This window comes from Coturnix japonica, chromosome 7, assembly GCF_054131305.1.
Source record: "Coturnix japonica strain WE chromosome 7, WE-NBRP24, whole genome shotgun sequence".
Taxonomy (NCBI): Eukaryota; Metazoa; Chordata; class Aves; order Galliformes; family Phasianidae; genus Coturnix; species Coturnix japonica.
Window position 1 is genome coordinate 17,056,870 of NC_140669.1, and position 18,102 is coordinate 17,074,971.

Sequence of the window (18,102 nt, forward strand, 5' to 3'; positions counted from 1 at the left end):
AAATAAAATGAAAAATATTCCAACTGTTATGTCACATTTCTACATGACAATAGTTGTGGTGTAAAATATATATTCATGTGATTACAGCTGAAAAACAGTTGACCTTAAAAAGACAAACTGTTCCATCACTAAAAAAAGAAACTGCTTATAATAGTTTAAAACAGTATTACAAAAATGATTTATAGTATCATGTCACCTTATGAGGTCACTGCAAATTATTTTCACATGTTGACCACACCTGCTATTAGCATGGTTTGAAATAAGATAAAACCAATAAATACTCTAAGCAAAAAAGCTCATAAATTAAAATACATACACAAATTTCCACACTTCAAAGTAAAATTATTATACTTTTAGAGTAATTGTGTTAGTTGTAAAGTAGTACTTTAGTGTGTTGTTGTTTTTCTTCTTGAAGTTGTGATAAATTCATAAAATTTTTAATTGAAGTGGTAGCTTTTTTCAGCTAAAAAATTGTATTAATTAATGTTTTCTGGATAGTGTTGCACTTATTATGAATGTCTTTTAGCTCCTTCTCTAAAAATGTGAAGGGTGCCTTAAGCACTACATAGTACAACTGAATGTGTTTATCAAAGCTCTAAAAGAGAAGTGCTGTATTTTACTCCAGCTCAAGCAATAAAATGAATGCTTACAAAGCTTATGCTGATATAGCTAGATGTGGAAGACAATGTTTGTATAATACAATAAGATAGTAAGACCATAATCTGCCCTTCAGCACTGGAAGTTTTTATATCAGGAAGGAAATAAATCTCTTGAATCTGAGTCTCTATTTACAGGTACAGTGATAGATACAGATGCTTGGGTTACTCAGGAATTACTGTATTTGAGCAAGAGCTCCTTATGATAGGACGGAATGTAAAGAAGAAATAGAATGCAATTCTATTTCTATTCTAGAAATAGAATTTTTATTTATTTATTTTTTAATTACTTCTATTTGCTTTGAGGTAAAACAAACAAACTAACAAACTGACAAAAAAACAGCAACCAACTGATCACATTTTAACAGGACTAGCCTGGAAGTCAGGAGGGAGCACAGGTGTTATCTTGAGGTTACTTAAGGTGCAAGTTTTCCTCATGTATTAAAGTGAACTCAGTTGGTTATTAACTGCAGTAAAATCTCCCCATCCTTTTGCAATTATGCCACATCCCTTTTTGGTAAAATCAGAAAGTGCTTAAATACCATGGTTATTTTACTTTATAAAGAATAGCTGTTTTGCTGAGTGGTTCTTTTCTGGTCATTTGTCAGTCACAAAGGCCCCTTGGTTTTTGAACAGAAGAGGAATTGATCATTTTTCTGTTTTGCCTTTTCTTTGGTTAAACACACTAACCAAATTTTAGCTAAGTAAATCTCTTTTTAGGCCAAAACTTGCCAAAAGAAAGCCTTGAACCCACTGCAATCAAGAGGAATGTTGCCACTATTACCAGTATAACTGAGATTTCACTACAAATGTTTAAAGATTAATCACTGGTAAATTGATTCTTCATTGGATTCCATAGAAAGGACCTCAACAAAACTGAAAACAGTGCTCCCAGGTAAGGTATGTTTTTTTCTCATATTAAAACACTCATTTGGTAAGAGTGTCACTGTCTAACTACATCACATCTCACTGTAATATTTCATGAGAAATTTCCTGTCTTCAAATAGAACGCTACCAACCTTGATACGCCCAGCACTAATCTGTGGAGGCAAAGACCTAGATGCTGCTGTCACTCTTGCTCTTGCCTGTGCCAAGTTACCTGTTCAAAAAGAAAGAAATGCATACTACAAAAATTGTTCAGTAATCTTAACTGAGAAAACATTTCATGGCAAAAAAAAAATAAATAAAAATCATACAACAGAAGTAAGAATAGCAGACACTACTACCCTTCTTACACAGCCTGCTACCAACTTTGCCTTGATGAGTGTGGACATGACATAGAGTTTAGGGTTGATTTAAAAGGGAAGAAAAAGACACCAGTAAGGTGGAACATTGCTGACCTTAACTACTGATCTGATGAAAACAACAACAGCACAGAAGTATACAGATCAGCCAGTTATAATCAATTTCTCTGTGACTCTTTCACAGATTTAAAAGTGAAAAGACAGAAGAAACCTCGTTTACAAAATCAGTGGATTCTGAAGTGTTTAGACATCATCTTAAGCTCACAAACTGAAGAAAAAGATGAGAAGATGATAAGACAGTATCTTTTCTTGACCTTTTGACATACAGCCTACTTAATCCCCAATCGTATTATCCCTTGGGGTTTTCAAAGACTGACTCAGTTCCTCAGGCAAAAACATACTGGTGTCAACTGCAAAATGAGTGCATTTCCTTTAGTTGTACAGTATGATGTATCTTAAACTTTTTCCACTGTACTTGCAGAGTCAGTCATCATAAAATAGCGTTTCAAAATAAAGGCTCAGAGGAGAGAGGAAGTGATATGGGACTGTGCATATGCAAGACACTCTGTATATTTCAAAGTTTTAGCAAGTCTAGCACAAGATGTCCAAATGTTTTCTCTGGCTATATCTTCAGAGGCTAAACTGTGATTAATAGCATTGAAAGAACCCTTTGAAGCAGGATTGGTGACATCAAAGCCCTAATCCATGGGTGGCAGGATTTTTATAATGAGTGGGAAGCATTTTAACACATTTCAAAGGATTTACAGCATGAATAAACAATAGGCCTCTGCAGATGTACCACACACCTTTCAGAACCAGAACACATAAATAAGTGTCCATTTTAATTTAAATGTAAATAAAGTGTTAACACTTCTTTCAGATGCTAAGTGCCTTGTTTGCATCAACTCCAGTGTTTAGCTATTTGCTTCACAGAAAGCCAGTCGCTCTAAACAGTCTTCAGAGTTTTGATAAACTATATATTACAGAACTAGTAGGGAAGCGGGATCGGAGAAACAAAAAACAAGAACACTTAATCGCTAGTAGTTTTTTTATATATATATACAGGAGAAGAGCGCACACATAGTGCACGTTACACTGAAGGGAATTTTTGCTCTTTCCTGCAAACACATGGGAAAGACGAATTTCCTGAGAAGAGTTTGGAGGCCAACACTCAGAAACACAGCAGTGACATTCTTTAGAGCAATTCAGACATTCTGTATTCATTTTTGAAAGTATTTACCTTTTAAAATGCTGGAATTGGGATTGACACAATGATGCAAAACTACTATGTCATTTTCAGATTAAGAGATACCTGATACCTGACAGTCTAAATCCCACTGTAGAACATCAGGAATTTCCATGATTGTGGAAAATGCTTTAAGGCTATAGTGTTCAGGTTAATTAGAATTATAATTCTGTTCTGAAAATCAGATTATTATTTTTTTTTTTCCTCAGCTGGCTTATAACTATCTATTTTCATTATACATGAAAACAAAAACTGTTTTGTAGAGAGTTTTAGTTTTACTTTCATCAGAGTATCATCTTTGAATACCTCACTTGTGTTATTTGCTTCAGGGAAGAAACTTCTCCAAGGCAAACAAGTTCCTGGTTTTCTTAATGTTACTCAGGAGTGTTCACCTGGTTTTCTGATATGAGCATGCTTCTATTGAATATTTAAGCTTGATATTTACTACTCTGACTATTAAATCAATTCAGATAAATAAGTTTCCATTTAAGAAAATCATGAGGCCTATATGTGATGTATGAAACAACTGCTGAATCTTCTCTGGAAGAACTCTTATATGTTTAATTGTTTGGTAGTAAGTGCAGACAAGTGCTTAAGCAATCGAGACTGCTCTGCTTGATTTGTAGTTTTTTTTCACTATGTTTGGAACTGTTAGTTGTTTACCATGTACTACCACTTTTATTCTGGGTATGAACATGCCTGCCAGCAATATTTTATTACCTGAGGGTTACATTCAATATTCTATGCATTTGCTAGATACAACACTAGTATATATGGTACTGTCAAAGTACATAGTAGTTTACCTTAGCATGACTACAGCTTACTACTGGGAAAAGCAAATTTCAATATTAATCAATGATTTGCTGTCTATTTTGCACTAATAATTTCATTTTTCTTCTTGGCAAAAATAAAGACTAAATCTAAGAATAAGACCAATATACATTTATGGATTTTATCTGTTCTCATTTCATAAATCAAAAGATCACCATTGTTAACTACTCAACTGTAGCTCAGTTTGAAAGCCACAGAAAAAATGTTATCAGTGTTTTCTTTTCCAGATCAAACATAAAATGATGTTTCAGTAAAAGTTCATCTTAACTACTTCATGTTCAGGAAAATAACTACCTGCAGCATGCCCAACCAATGAAACTAATAATAGAACAAACATGGCTTGAAAATTAGTTTATATATTAAGAGATGTTTTACACAGAATTATAGTGATATTTATAGTCAGTAAACATTCAGAGTACCTGTCCCTGCACTTGATTTTCATTTGAAAGGTCATTTATTATTTTACACACCAGAAAAAGTAAAATGTTATTCCACTTTGTGAAGAACATCAATATTTGAAGAACAAATGTTTTTAGATAATATCATAGCCAGTTAAAACTGCCATGAGCTCCTTGCAAGATTAAGCTGGTTAAAGGTTAAAAGACTGCTCTGTGCCTGTCAGAATTCTGGCTTCACACACACTGTATGATAAGCACTTACAAGCTCATAGTGTTAAATAAAATACTACCCATACTAGATCCAATGCCACAAAATGGACAAATTAAGAAACTTAAAACTCCCTCAAAATTTTCTGAGTATGTTTTGTTTTAAACTAGGACTGATTTTTTAAATATATACTTGTTCAACTCTATTCACGTGCATTTCATTTTCAGTTTGGCTGGACTGCTTATCTGAAAAATTAAGGCTCCTACCCATGTTTCTGCAGTGCCAGAGACAAAGGTTTCTGGGACTGATTTGTGTCAGTGGGGGAATCGGCCAGCCCCAGCATTTCTTTTTCTTGTCTGTTGAATAAAGTTATAATTAGTGTTCTGTGAATTTTCTGTCATTAGAGTCTGCGAAAGGCTCCACCATCTTCCAATACAAAGAATCACAGAATCACAGAATTGTAGGGGTTGGAAGGGACCTCTAGAGATCATTGAGTCCAACCCCCCTGCCAAAGCAGGTTCCCTACACTGCAAGAAGTAGCAGTACAAAGTCTATCCAGTCACTGCTCAACTCACTGTTTCTATACTCAGCATAAACTTTGCCTTGAAACTGCAAAGGAAAACTCCTATTTCTTTAAATATAGTCTCAATCCAGCTAGGTGAGAAAGACAGATGTCAAAGAACCATATCGCTTTTACTACACAAGCTGAAGCAGGAGAAGTTCTGAAAATATGTTAAGTATTTACATAGCACAGAATGAAGACGGGTTGCCTTTTTCAAGTTAGACTTTGGAAGCATTCTCTAGATTTCAGAAAAGATAAGTCTGCGTTCATGGATTCAGTCCTGCATCCCTAGCATTTACTCCACCATTCTTGGGTGATGCATTCTACAAGAAGTATCAAGCAAATATTACTAATACTAGCACTGTAATTATAACTACATTTTGGTTATGTCTGCTATAGACCATTCTTTCCTTCCAAAGTAAAAGCACGCCAGTTAAGAATCACAATATGCTTTGATATAACTTCCAGTTTGTGAAGTGGAAATGGTTTACAGGGAGAGAGTCTAGTGACAATGTCACCTTACTGTATAAACTGTACCATGGATACTACTATTATAGAGAGTACAAGCTCTTCCCCTATCCTCATATGCTTTATTAATTTTTTCATGCTTCTGGTTCAGATAAAGAGGAGTTACTTGCAGATACAGTGTAATATGGTTGGAAATGCTACCTCGCATTCATATTTCATTGACATTACTTCTAATCACTGTTAAACACTTGCACTCCAGGAGAGGTGCAGAGTTAGACAATGTCTGACACACAGAGATTCTTCTCTGTCTTTCACTTAAATACATTTTATCTAGCCTAAGAAAGTCGACTGCTTATCTTCATAATGCATTTCATCTTCTACTACAGTAAGACTAACCTTTTCTTAGCTTGCCTATAAATGAATACATGTAATTTTTTTATTGGGTGCTAATTTGAATCTGGTCACTGACAACCAAGACTATATTTTGGAGTCACAAAAGTCATTTACGCTAACTTTGTGCAATAAAAAGCTAAGAAGCCATTTTGCTCTTATACTATGTATTTTGCACAGGAATTTATAAAAATATATTGAATTTCTTTACTTCCCATTTAAAGAATAAGGAATGATATTTCCAAAATTGGATCCATATTACAAAATAGAATCCAATAGCCATGAAAAATTAGTAATAGAGAGGCAAGTCTGTGAATAACCTAACTAGGAATAACATTCTCAGAAGCAAAAAAGTATTCAATGTTTAGATCATGATTGTTTGAAATGACAAATCTATGCCACAGTAAACTGAGAGTTTCTGATCACAAATGTCACTGTTAGCATGATGTAGACATAGATCATGTTTACAGTTACTTTAAAGCTTTACATTTCTAGACTCCCTACTGCACACATTGCAGACACTTCAGTGGTCACTTCTCACATTAACAAGGCAGGCACTGGCAAACACAACACAGTGTTTACCACAGCAAATAAATCTGCTTGTAAGCATGATTCCTGTCTTGTTTAAATGTTCTTTCAACACAGTAGGTTAGGAGGCTCCATGTAGAATGCAAGACAATAAAGACACTCCTGACAGCAGCTGAGATGAAATGAAGGTCAAACTGTCTACTTATATTCCATGATATGTAAATGTATGGTCTTCAATAAGAAAGGTCTTCACTTTAACCCTTACCTAGTAAGTACCAAGAAAGAATAGTTTATGGTATGCAGTTAATTACTGGCAGTGACCAAGATGCTTTTAAAACACGACCTTGACTGTTAACAGCTACTTGAAGCAACTTGTCCTCTATTCCAGCTGTATTGAATGGCAAGTGCATTCACTGAAATGCAGACATTTTCTGAAATATCATATGCGATCATGCAAGCAAGCCAAATAAGATTCTCAGAACATCACATCACAGTCCAATGAAACAACTGCATTTATGGAGCAGAGCACATATGCTACCATTTGATTCTGTGATAAACATGATTCCAGGTGCAGGACACTAGAGGGATGCATCTGGAAAACATGATGGCAAAGAAAGAGTGGTTCACATGTTCAACAAACTCTGTCTAGCCACCTCCTGATGGACGAGGTTAGGTACTTCGGTCCAAGCATAAGATTAATAATGGAGCGATAAAAAAAAGCACAGCTGAGAACTAACTGTCTGAAGCAGCAGTGAGACAAAACCAAAAGAATGAAAAGCTGTTTGGAAAAAGCATTTAGAAGTTATGGTATAAGCAACACTGGAATTATCTACTGCCTGATACCCAGCATTTTTAGTCAGGCCTGCAGCCCGACTAGTTGGAGACCTAAGTAACAGGCTGGGACTGACAGGCTGACTGTCCTGTAATGCCACAGCTGTAGGAGCTGAACAGATCAGGTTGCAAAGTTACTTATCCTTTTTCTAACTTATACATTATCAGAAGACATGGATCATAGTTTTTCAGATACAATTCTTAGTAACTTCCATCCATTTCTTTGGCAATATAAGATTTGATGCTGTTATATGCAATCTGACTGGGACAACAAACTTTGAAACCTTGGAGGAACAGCAGTATTATTAAGAATCCTGCAGTGAAGTACCTCATCACCAACAGGATGCTCACCACTGTTTCAGCACATTCCCTGATTCCTGTAACCCCATCCATAGACCAGATTAGAAGAAAAAAAGTGGCAGTATATTTCAGTGAAGACCTTAACACTTAAAAATGTTTAGAAAGTGAAAATTGAAAAGATGACTCTTCTGAAAGAAAGGTAAAGCAAACTTGTTCTCAGTATTTGTACTACAGGGGATATCCTACTATGAATCAAACCATTGAGCTCGTCAAGTTCTGCTCTTAAACTCTGTCCACTTGTACTTTTTTGAAGGGTTCAAGTTGTAACCACTTGGAGAAAAGAATCCATGTTATGCCTTTTGCCCACTTTTCAGAACAATGTCATCTGTGAAGTAGCATATTAAAAAGAGTGGACTTCTGCTTGGACAACACCATTTACCAAACAAAAGCACGATAATCCTGCCTTGACGTTCCCAGCTGTGGTGCTTTCATGTGCAATTCCAGTGATTCACTGACACTTTTTATAGAGAGTTATTCTCAACAGTAAATAATTGTTATGCCTTGTGTAAAGTTTGATCAGGACTGAGATGCTAACTTTCATCTGATAGATGGCTCTCTTTCTAGATGAGTTCCATTTTTAGGGCTATCTTACGGCATGTTCAGGATCCTACTGCTTACAAGTCTGGTATCTGTGTACTGTATTTACCCCATGACACAAAGCCTTAGGATGAGAAGAAAGGTATACTGAAGAGTAAAATGCTGAACTGAGCAATGAAATAAAATGCCATCAAACTCTACCTCTATAGTTAAGCTACATTTAATTTAGTTTACTGATGTCCCACATCTGCAATTCAGTAAAGTTCACAATTGTTACATTTCACATCTGTGGTTTAAAGCCTCTTTTCGCACACAACACACTGGCAGCAAGGCAAAACCGATTAACTTTTATATGCCTTTAACATATGGACCAGTCATAAGTAGGAAAGCCTCTGTTTGGAGTGAAAATATACACCTTTCATTAATCTGATCCAAATTCTTAACAAATATAAATTCTAATTCATCTATAAGTAGTGAGATTATAATTACAATGCATTTGTTTCCAATTCATTTGACTTAGACTGCCTGCAGTTATTTCTTAGAGGGGAAAATACTAACACAAAAGTGCCATTATAAGTAGAATTTACTGCAGGATGAATTTGTAAAATTAAGATGTATTCAAGACTCTCACACTATTGTGATGTATGGAATTAAAAGAAAAAATCCGTTAAGCCCAGATGGAAACACGCTGTATTTCACTGAGCAAGTCTGACATACACCAAACCAGGATCCTCTCCACTATCTAGTGCCAGAGGAAGTGCTTGTGTTCAGTAGGAGAGTGCAGTAATGGGTTCCCTCAAAAACACTGTCAAAGCACTGAAGGTTTTAATTGGCCAAGATTTCACCCTGTGCCCAAGCAGTTTCTTTTCACTGAAACAAAATAGAAACACTCCCCACATTGAGAAACCACAGGATGGTGAAAAGCAATTCTTCAATGTGATTTTGCAAATAGCTCTAGTTCTTGTATGCTTTAGGGTGCATAAAGAAAGAATGTGAACAAAATGTGGCCAGCTTTCTCAATATGTAATCCGTTCGCTTTTTTTTTTTTACATTGTTTATCATTAATTTTTGTCTGAGGGTGGTATGTAGGGCAGGAGATGCAAAAGCACAAAGAAAACAAACCAAAAATACTAAGGAGAAGTGACCTTTAAGCAGGTTAATTCTAATGAATTTGTTTTTGAAAAAACCTATCTTCCTCAAACTTTGATGAAGATTCTCCCTTGTTAAAATATCCTGACTCCATGGTGAAGTTTTGAAAACTTTCAGTTCTCTAGCTCACATATCCAGGGACTCTGAGCAAGATGAGCTTATTAACCTCACATTATATATAAACTATCAGAGGTGATGCTGCTATAGCAGTACTGGTGCTCGGCTCTATCAAATATACACTCCCAAGCCCAATCCCTACACAGCCTCAGAACTGTGACAGAAGCATTTCTGTTGTGTCTCTGTTCTGAGAGAAGAAAGCTGGAGGATTTTTCTTTTCCTCTTTCCAGATGGCAACTCTCACCCCATCTCTTCAGCAAGGACCTAAGGTAGAACAGAGTCGCCGTGACAAAAGCTCTAAGGGTCTGTAAATTTTAGAGGAAGAAAAAGTCTGCAGGGATTGTGTTTCAAAAGTAGAGAATGAAGTGTTGCAACTTTTTCTGAGAAGCCTGCACCTTCCTACCTCCCCACAGTCAGATCTGTTGTAGAACATAAAATGAAAGCAAGAAGTAGAGGAGGGAGCTACAGTCACAAAAAACGCAGTGGTTTTAAAAACCTGAGGCATTCTAAAGATATCAGCATTTAAACATGACACTGCAGAAATTCTGAAGTATCAGAAAGGAGTCAACTGGTCTGACTCCTCACTGCTACCGGTAGTGAATGTTCCAGGGCTCTCCTTAATCTTTTCAGTTAAACCCACTTCTCTTTCAAGTGGACTCCTCTATAGATTGCATGATTTCTTTCCTCTCTGATGCGTTAGCTGTGACAGCAATAAACCAACACTACAAACAGGAATGCCTTGTAAATGGGAACATGCATATTCAACTGCAGTAGTGGCAGGCTTTTTTAAATGTGTTATTTCCCTTTTATACTCAGCGAAAATTTCATTTTAGTTTTAGAATATACCGAATCCTCAGCACCAAAAGAACTGTGCTTGTAGAAAAAGTGACAAATCCAGCAGCAGTTGAGAGAACTGGGAGGTTAAATAAGAATATGTTGATTCAGGTCCCTACAAAGTACAATCTGAAAGTACAATCCAAACTGCACTGAATGCACCTAAGTTTCCACTGAAGGAAGAAAAAACAAGCTGTACAATCTACAAAAGTAACCCCAGTATGTTTTATTTAAGTTCTGGCATCTATATCACTAATTCTGTGCCATAAATCACTATTACAAATGTGCATTTAAAGTCCTGCTGTTAATTTCTGGTCTTTTAAGCTGCACAGTCTTCTACTGTGAAACAGAAGCATTTGTTAAGAGGGGATAAGTATGTTTGATAAATTACAGGGATTAATGTAATCTTAAATTAGTAGAAGAATTTTGCCTTTTTAATAATTATTTTCTTGCAGCTGCTAAGTTTTTGACAGTGGAAGAAATGACAGTTATATAAATATACTTCAAACACAAGATCTTCCCGGAGTGGGAAAGGCATCTTTTTGTTTTTACTGGTATTTAAGTCCTACATTTCAGTAACTCGCATACCCCCGTTAATAGTTTCAAATTCCCACTTGCTTCTGGAATAGCACCACCTAGTGACTCTTATGCATACTGGAGAGAGCCGCTTGGCAAAAACCATGTATGCTGCAAATTCCAGAGCTAGTTGCAAGCAGATGTGAGAATGTGCTGTCACTCATCTTCAAACAAAACACCAGAGATGCTGGCAGAAGGTTCACCTGGAGGGATGCAATATGGCTTCCATGTAAATTATTAACTTTCACATCAGTCAGTAATCTACAAAAAGCTGAAGAAAATTGTATCGAGATCGTGAATCTTAATCTGTATGTTTTCTGGCTTTAGAAATGAAGTACATATTGAGTGGAGGGAATAAGGCTTGGGGCAAGGGCAGAGCATGATGGGACATTCAGGCAGTCACTATTCTTTTGTTTACAAAAGCTTCTTTGGAGAAAGTTAAGTGAATAGCATTACCATTCTTCACTATGCAGAGATGAATCAGTATTGCGAGCTACACCTTCCATCTCAACCAAACCTTTCATTTATCTTGCAAGCTGCCAAAAGTAAACCTGGCAATAATCTGATTTTAGAACACAGAGACCCCAAAACAGGATGTGGGTGCCAATTATATTAGGCAGCTGGAAAAAATAGAGCAAAATCACGAAGACTTTCAAAAAACAGAAATGACCTAAGAGATTTAAGTTATTCTTAAAGCATCATGCACAGGAACATATGCATAATGATTTTTACCAGGATGTCCTGAACTATCTTGACAGAAATATAGATTCAACTTATTTCTTGTACTCTAGAGAAAGATAAACTTGCTACTGTGGGAAGCAGAAACAACCCAATTCATTTAAATAGGAAATAAGGAAAAGAAGAAGTAGTAATATGCCAACATGGTAAAAATACATTACTGCAATGAGAAGTATTTTCTTACTGAACCTTTTCTGCATCTTGGGTAAGATTCTCAGTTTAGTCCTGCTGTCACTGAAAGCACCTCTAGAAACCCAGAGGCAGATAAGCTTGCATGAAATCAAACCTACAATATTTACAATAATTGTGACTGATAACGAGAAAATACCTAATATGTTTTATTCTGACAACAGCTCCAAGGTAGAAAATGGCTGGTAAAGAGGGAAGTGAGGCACATTTGACCCAGTGTGAGCTTTCTTTTTAGCTTTGCTTGATCCATCCAGTGTAAGACATTCTTCCTTCTTTAGTCTTTACTGAGGACTTAAATGTCAGAAGAAATAGACTCAAAGATTTGTGTTTCCTACTTAGGCTATAAACAATCCTACTCTATCTTAAACTACATCTCCCTTCATCTAAGTTTGTCACAGCTGAAAAGAAAAGCAGATTCCTCAGTGGATTCTCATCTCTCAAAGCCATCTAAAATTGTAATTTGAAGAGAAGTAATCCAGAGCCTTCTAATTACAGAAAATAAGAGATTAGTAGGAATCTATCTTATGTAGAATATAAACAGATATTTTTGCTATCAGTTACACATGTGCAGAGAATGTTCCTATATCTGGGTTCCTCCAGATGTTCTTTTTCTACATAGAAGTCTCAAGATAGGTTAAAGGCAATACCAGATGCTGTGACTGTACACTACTGAGTTTCCAGAAATCATGGACATATATGCTGCATGGGCACTGAATTGCACCTACAGCCAACATACAGCACTGTCTAGTGAGGTTACACAGCACTACCTAGTGCATGTACACTTTTTTCTACCCAGAACATTTTTGGTAGAAATACAACCATCACACTTGTTTATATCATATCAGACCAAAATAATTTTGCAATCTAATACAATGCATTGTATTTAGATGATTCCTTATTGTTATATCTTTTTCGTATTAATTATGAAAAAAGACCTTTAAGAACATGGAAAGCTTTGACTGACATTTTTAATGTGTACATTTCTTGTCTTGTTGGCATGTATACTGCATTCATACATGTCAGTAATATTCTGGCATCAATCCACAGAGAAAGCAAATTTTATCTTGCTATTTTATTTATCCACAGATCTGTGCACTTTTAAGTACATCAGTGTCAACAAGCTTAAGATAAATGTAATTTATGAATCTTAGCAGATCAGTATGCATACTTTAAAATCTGGAATAAACTATTTTATGTACTGCACCAATGAATCTAAACAGATGGGTATTATCTCCAAACTAACAACCTACATTACATGATTTAGAAATTGTATAGAAATGCTACACAAGAATATATAATCTGAACTGAACTTAGCAAAAGACAAAGAACCAAAACACATTCTCATTCTGCTTTCAAAATGATTTCTTGCCCTAAACACCATATAAATCTCCTTTTCTCTGGAACAGCGAATGAATCTTTCCTCCTGGGTTTATGGCAACATACTTCCATTAAAAATATATAAATACTTCTATTATTTAACACTTCAGATACCTAGAAAACTTCTAACAGCAGAAAGAGCTGAAAAGCAGAGCTTTGTCCAGAAACAACTAGATTTTTCAAAGGAGAAGGTTAGCTGAAAATGTTGCAAAGTAAGCAAAGCTGTTGCAGAAAGTACCTGTTTTGGTCAGCGGGCTAGAAAACAGCTGCTGAAGAAGTTTGTTTTCTGAGGTTCTCAGCACCACCACTATGTCAGCAGGGAGGGTGTCTCTATTCTTTTCAAGAAATGCAGAGGCATCATATAATACCTAGCAAGGGAAACAGGGTCAGACATGTTTCCAAAGTGTTCCACAAAAATAACATCTGAAAGTGTACAGCTAACACAGTGTCTTCAACATATGAACAAAAACACTTGCATTAATCACATGTCAGTGGAGATCAAATTGGGTTAAATTGGGTTTTAGTCATATTACAGTTTGTCGCATCAAACTATGGGATGCATGAAGTAATATAATAAAGATACCTCATTAAAGCTTAAGTTGACAGTTTACATGTGAAATAAGAAATGGTTTCCAGGCAGTCAAAATTTATTTATTGCCTGCACCAAACTGATCAGTAACTGGTTCTGCTGTAGGAACAGGAGTAAGTTTTGTAAGAAGATCACTATTAAGTAGCCTGTTAAGCAGGCTTCTTAATACTTCCAAAATGTTAGTGGGAAAACTAAACATTCATCATTTCTTTCCACATGCTAGGGCATGTGGGTTTTGATTCTTTACTATCTAATTCAGTAGACAGTTTTATTTTGCTTTTGAAGAATTACTTTTCTTATATCTTACAGAAACTGATGCCTGGCTATTTGTAATCATATAACAATCCGTTAATTTTTCCTTTTTCTTTTTTCTTTTTCTTTAAAAAACTGCTCTAATATTCAAACTGGTTTTATTAGTACCAGCAATTTTACTTTCTAGCCTAATTCCACTGGAGTCCATGGGTTTCCAGAGAAATTGAGTATTCACCTCCACAAGGAGTTGGTAGTGTTTTTATGACTTGGCCATTTGGGGACAAAGAATTTATTAAACTTGTGTGAAATGATACAGTTATTCTTAACAGGCCAGAAATCTGAACTAAGTTTACTAGAGCATATCATAACACGTTTGACTCTTTATAATGAGCCACATAACAGACTTTATTAACAACACTGCATAGCCTGTACAGGTTCCAGAGTAGCTCCTTTAAAAATATCACAGTGTTGGTGGTTCTGGTGCCAGACTTCTTTCAGAACAAAGGTGATTTCTGTCCATCTAATTTCTAACAGAGTCCTAAGAATAGGTTCTAGAATGGACTACTTCACACAGAAATTTTATCATAGATTCTTTGTTTCTTAAAACTTTAACATTTTGTCTATTAGTGAGAGGAAAAAGCAATAACTCTGGTTAAAACAGATAATGACTACACTACGATTTTAACTTAATAAAAATCATATGACCTTACCTTTCCAGCATAGTGCTGAATACCAAATGACAATTCCACTCCTTTTGGTCTCCAGAAGTATTTGCATCGTAAGTTATCTTCAAATTTATCTAAACATTTGAGAAGTGAAATTGATAAAAATGAATTACAGTGATTAAGTAAAATCTCCATCCTTATTAAGACCTGCTTGCTGCTCAAGAACCCAGAACCACTATAAGAACATCTATTGTCAGATTACTAAGTAATAATCATGTGCCACCTTCATGCTTTCTTCCAAGAAAAAGAGAAGGAGAAGGAGATGGAGAAGGAGAAGGAGAAGAAGGAGAAGGAGAAGGAGAAAAAGCTTATCTCCATAATTTTTCTGTTTCTTACAACATCCCTCCAAAGAGCTGACAGAAAAAAAGGAATTAGTGCTGATACTGTAAAACAACTTGCTGTAGTATTTGTTTATCTGTACATGCAACTAGAGATCCAAGGCCAGAATCAATTGATAAAATCATCTGTCACTTTGTGTAGGTCAGACATTACTACAAAAATATTTTTTTTTCTGATGTTATAATCCAGTAACATTTTATTTTCTTTCTAATCATTTTCTTTCTGTGTTTTATTTCTCTAAGTTTGAGAATCCTTGTATTTAAAGGAAAAAGAATTCAGCTCAGAATTTTGGCAGGTTGCAGGGCAGAGGAGGGGACAGGTTTTGAATTGGGAGGGTGGGAATTAGTGATGATCTGGCACATACAGATTGGGCAAAATATCTCAGTTGCTGCCTCCCTGATACTTTGAAGGTGCAAGTTCAGTATTTGAGATTAACTGTTTTATAGGTTCCACAGGGAGGCTCACAGTTTTAGCACACAAATAAGGACTGGAATGAAATCACAGAATTCATTCTTTGGCCTGATTTCAAGTTGCAGTGCAGAAGTGAAAAATCTTGTGCATATATCATACAATTTACCAGGCACTTGTAATTTTTCTCTAAGTATTTGAATCCCCACTGAAACATTTGATTGAACAAACTAAAACTTTGTTATGTACCACAATGAAAACTGAAGTTCTAGTAAATAAAAGCAGGAAAACATTTTTAAACATAGCATGCACTACATGTTTTAAAGTTTGTGCCAAGATTTGTTAAGACATATGTAAACTATGCATGAAGGAAGGGAAATATTTAGCCAGATGGCACACAAGAAATAACACACACTTTCTACTTATGATGAGATAATCTGCAGTGAAATAATATTTTCTAATTGGATAAACATGGGCCTGCAGTACTGGGAGATCTTAGTTTTACCCTCAACACTAATGATAACTCACAGGGTGGTCCTAGACACAAGTTCTGCTATGTCTCAGCTTTCCCTTTTAAATGCTGATAAAAGCTTCTTGATGAGCCTCGTGTACAGGGACAATACAGAGGTTAATTCCTTAAAACACTGAAAAGACAAGCTCTTGACATAAGATGTGTAGAATATCTTTTGCAGTATAAAAAACATGAGGCATAGATGCACGGTGAAGCACAATGAAAAAACACACTCAAACTGCCAAACAAAATGGCACAGTCTCTGTAGGACAATTAGGCTAAAAAAACTTAGTAAAGATATCACACCATGCTCTCAAAACACATTGGTTGTTTGCCAGGACTTCTGTTTCCTCATACCAACTAAAGTTAGGTCTGTTGCCTGAGGAAATCGACTTTCTTCATCTAGCAGAGAAAGAAGACCCATGGGTTTCTGCAGGAACATATCTAGAAGTGGACGGTTGTCCTCGTACTCCACTGTAGCAGCATCAATTCCCTCATTCTGATATTCCATCTAAAAAGTCAACAGAGTTTTAATACTGAATCATTCAGACATTTATGATGCATGGGAATACTCTATAGGCCCCAACAACATTATTTACAAAACAGCAACAACTAAGCTGAAAGACATAAACATTACTTACACTTAAACCCCACAACCATTTCATAGTTTATAATGTATTACTGAATACAATCTATGGGTCAAGATGGCTAATTCAACTAGACTTCATGAGAGCCAGATTTACCTGTTCAAGTGCAAAAATATGTTGATTGAAATAAAACTGGATCTGCTCATTAGCAATATTTATGCACAGCTGTTCAAAGGAATTTCTTGCGAAGTTCTCGAATCCAAATATATCTAGTATACCAACATTCATTCCATTTTCAGTATTGCTGCATGTGAAAAGTCAAGCAGAATTCAGTATGTTATAATCAAAATAAAGACAGTAACTAAGTCAGCATAATCAATTCAATTTGCTGCAAAAACAGAGGAGAAAAAATGTATTTGAATTTATAATAATTTGCGCGTTTGTTGAGAATCATTAACACTTTGGGTTTTCCACTTGTCTTTTACAAGTTTTATTCCCATGAATAAGAAAAAGAGAATCATAACTACTTAGTAACAGACTTCAGAGATGCATTAAAATAAGTGGTTGCAATAAGCACATCCTGAACCGAACCTACTGACAAATCCTCCAGGTAAATGAAAGGTGCCAAGCTCTACTAGCATGTTTTTGCTACACTCAGTCAGCAAGACAATTACCAAATCTGATGCTGCTACAGCAGGATTATTAAAAGACCACATGTTAGCTTGCCAGGTTACGTATACTCAGACCACAGTTGTCACAGGAAATACAAATGCACATTGTGTTCTGCATGGTATAATGAAGTGCAAGTAGGGATCTTTAATCTGTAACTAGGACAAGAAAAAGCACAACCTATTAACTCGGTGCCCAGGCACAGAATTACATTAAGAATGCAGTACATAGGTTCATTCCCAGTCTGTCTGTACATAACAACACATTGCGTCATGCAGACAGGCTCTGAAAGGTAGAATACTGTATGCTAAACTTCTCGATTTGGCTTCTGGATAAAACAAAGAGATTCAGGTTACAGTCAGAAATAGCAACTGTTTCTATTCAGTGCAATGGACGGGAACTGGAGGTCTAAAAACTCTCAAGATACCTTTATCTCAGTGCAGTCAAGGATGAGTGAAATTATCTCTAGTGGAATTCAGAGTTAGCATCTTTAAATTATATTTGCAATAATTACTCCGCATATTCTATGTCCCACTACATCACTGTTTTCCTCCTTGCTTTCTCCGGTCTCCCAGCATGGAAGCAGGAGCACTGTAGTTAGCAAAAACATTTTTACATTACCTAAGGGGTTCTCTTATTTTTAGAAATCTCTACAGCTGCGTGAAAGGAGCAAAGCAACCAGATCATGCCTGACAATGAAAACACCACCAATTACAACTCAGTCTGTATTTACTACTAAATTACAATGGCAGAAGTACTGGAAGGACTCCAAAAACATACTAA

General features: G+C 35.8%; 1 protein-coding gene across 13 annotated transcripts in view; it reads right to left on the bottom strand.

The window, feature by feature from the left end:
* MYO3B (myosin IIIB) overlaps positions 1 to 18,102 on the bottom strand; it is a 173,196-nt gene that overhangs the window by 67,486 nt on the left and 87,608 nt on the right. For all 13 annotated transcript variants that reach the window (XR_014947949.1, XM_085552467.1, XM_085552466.1 and 10 more), the window contains 5 exons: positions 16,807 to 16,954; positions 16,421 to 16,574; positions 14,791 to 14,879; positions 13,478 to 13,607; positions 1,676 to 1,755 (listed from right to left, as the gene is read on the bottom strand). Coding sequence is in view for 12 of the 13 variants with exons in the window: in XM_085552467.1 (XP_085408593.1) it covers positions 1,676 to 1,755; positions 13,478 to 13,607; positions 14,791 to 14,879; positions 16,421 to 16,574; positions 16,807 to 16,954 (601 nt within the window). In the remaining variant the exon portion in view is untranslated. The remainder of the gene's footprint in view (positions 1 to 1,675; positions 1,756 to 13,477; positions 13,608 to 14,790; positions 14,880 to 16,420; positions 16,575 to 16,806; positions 16,955 to 18,102) is intronic.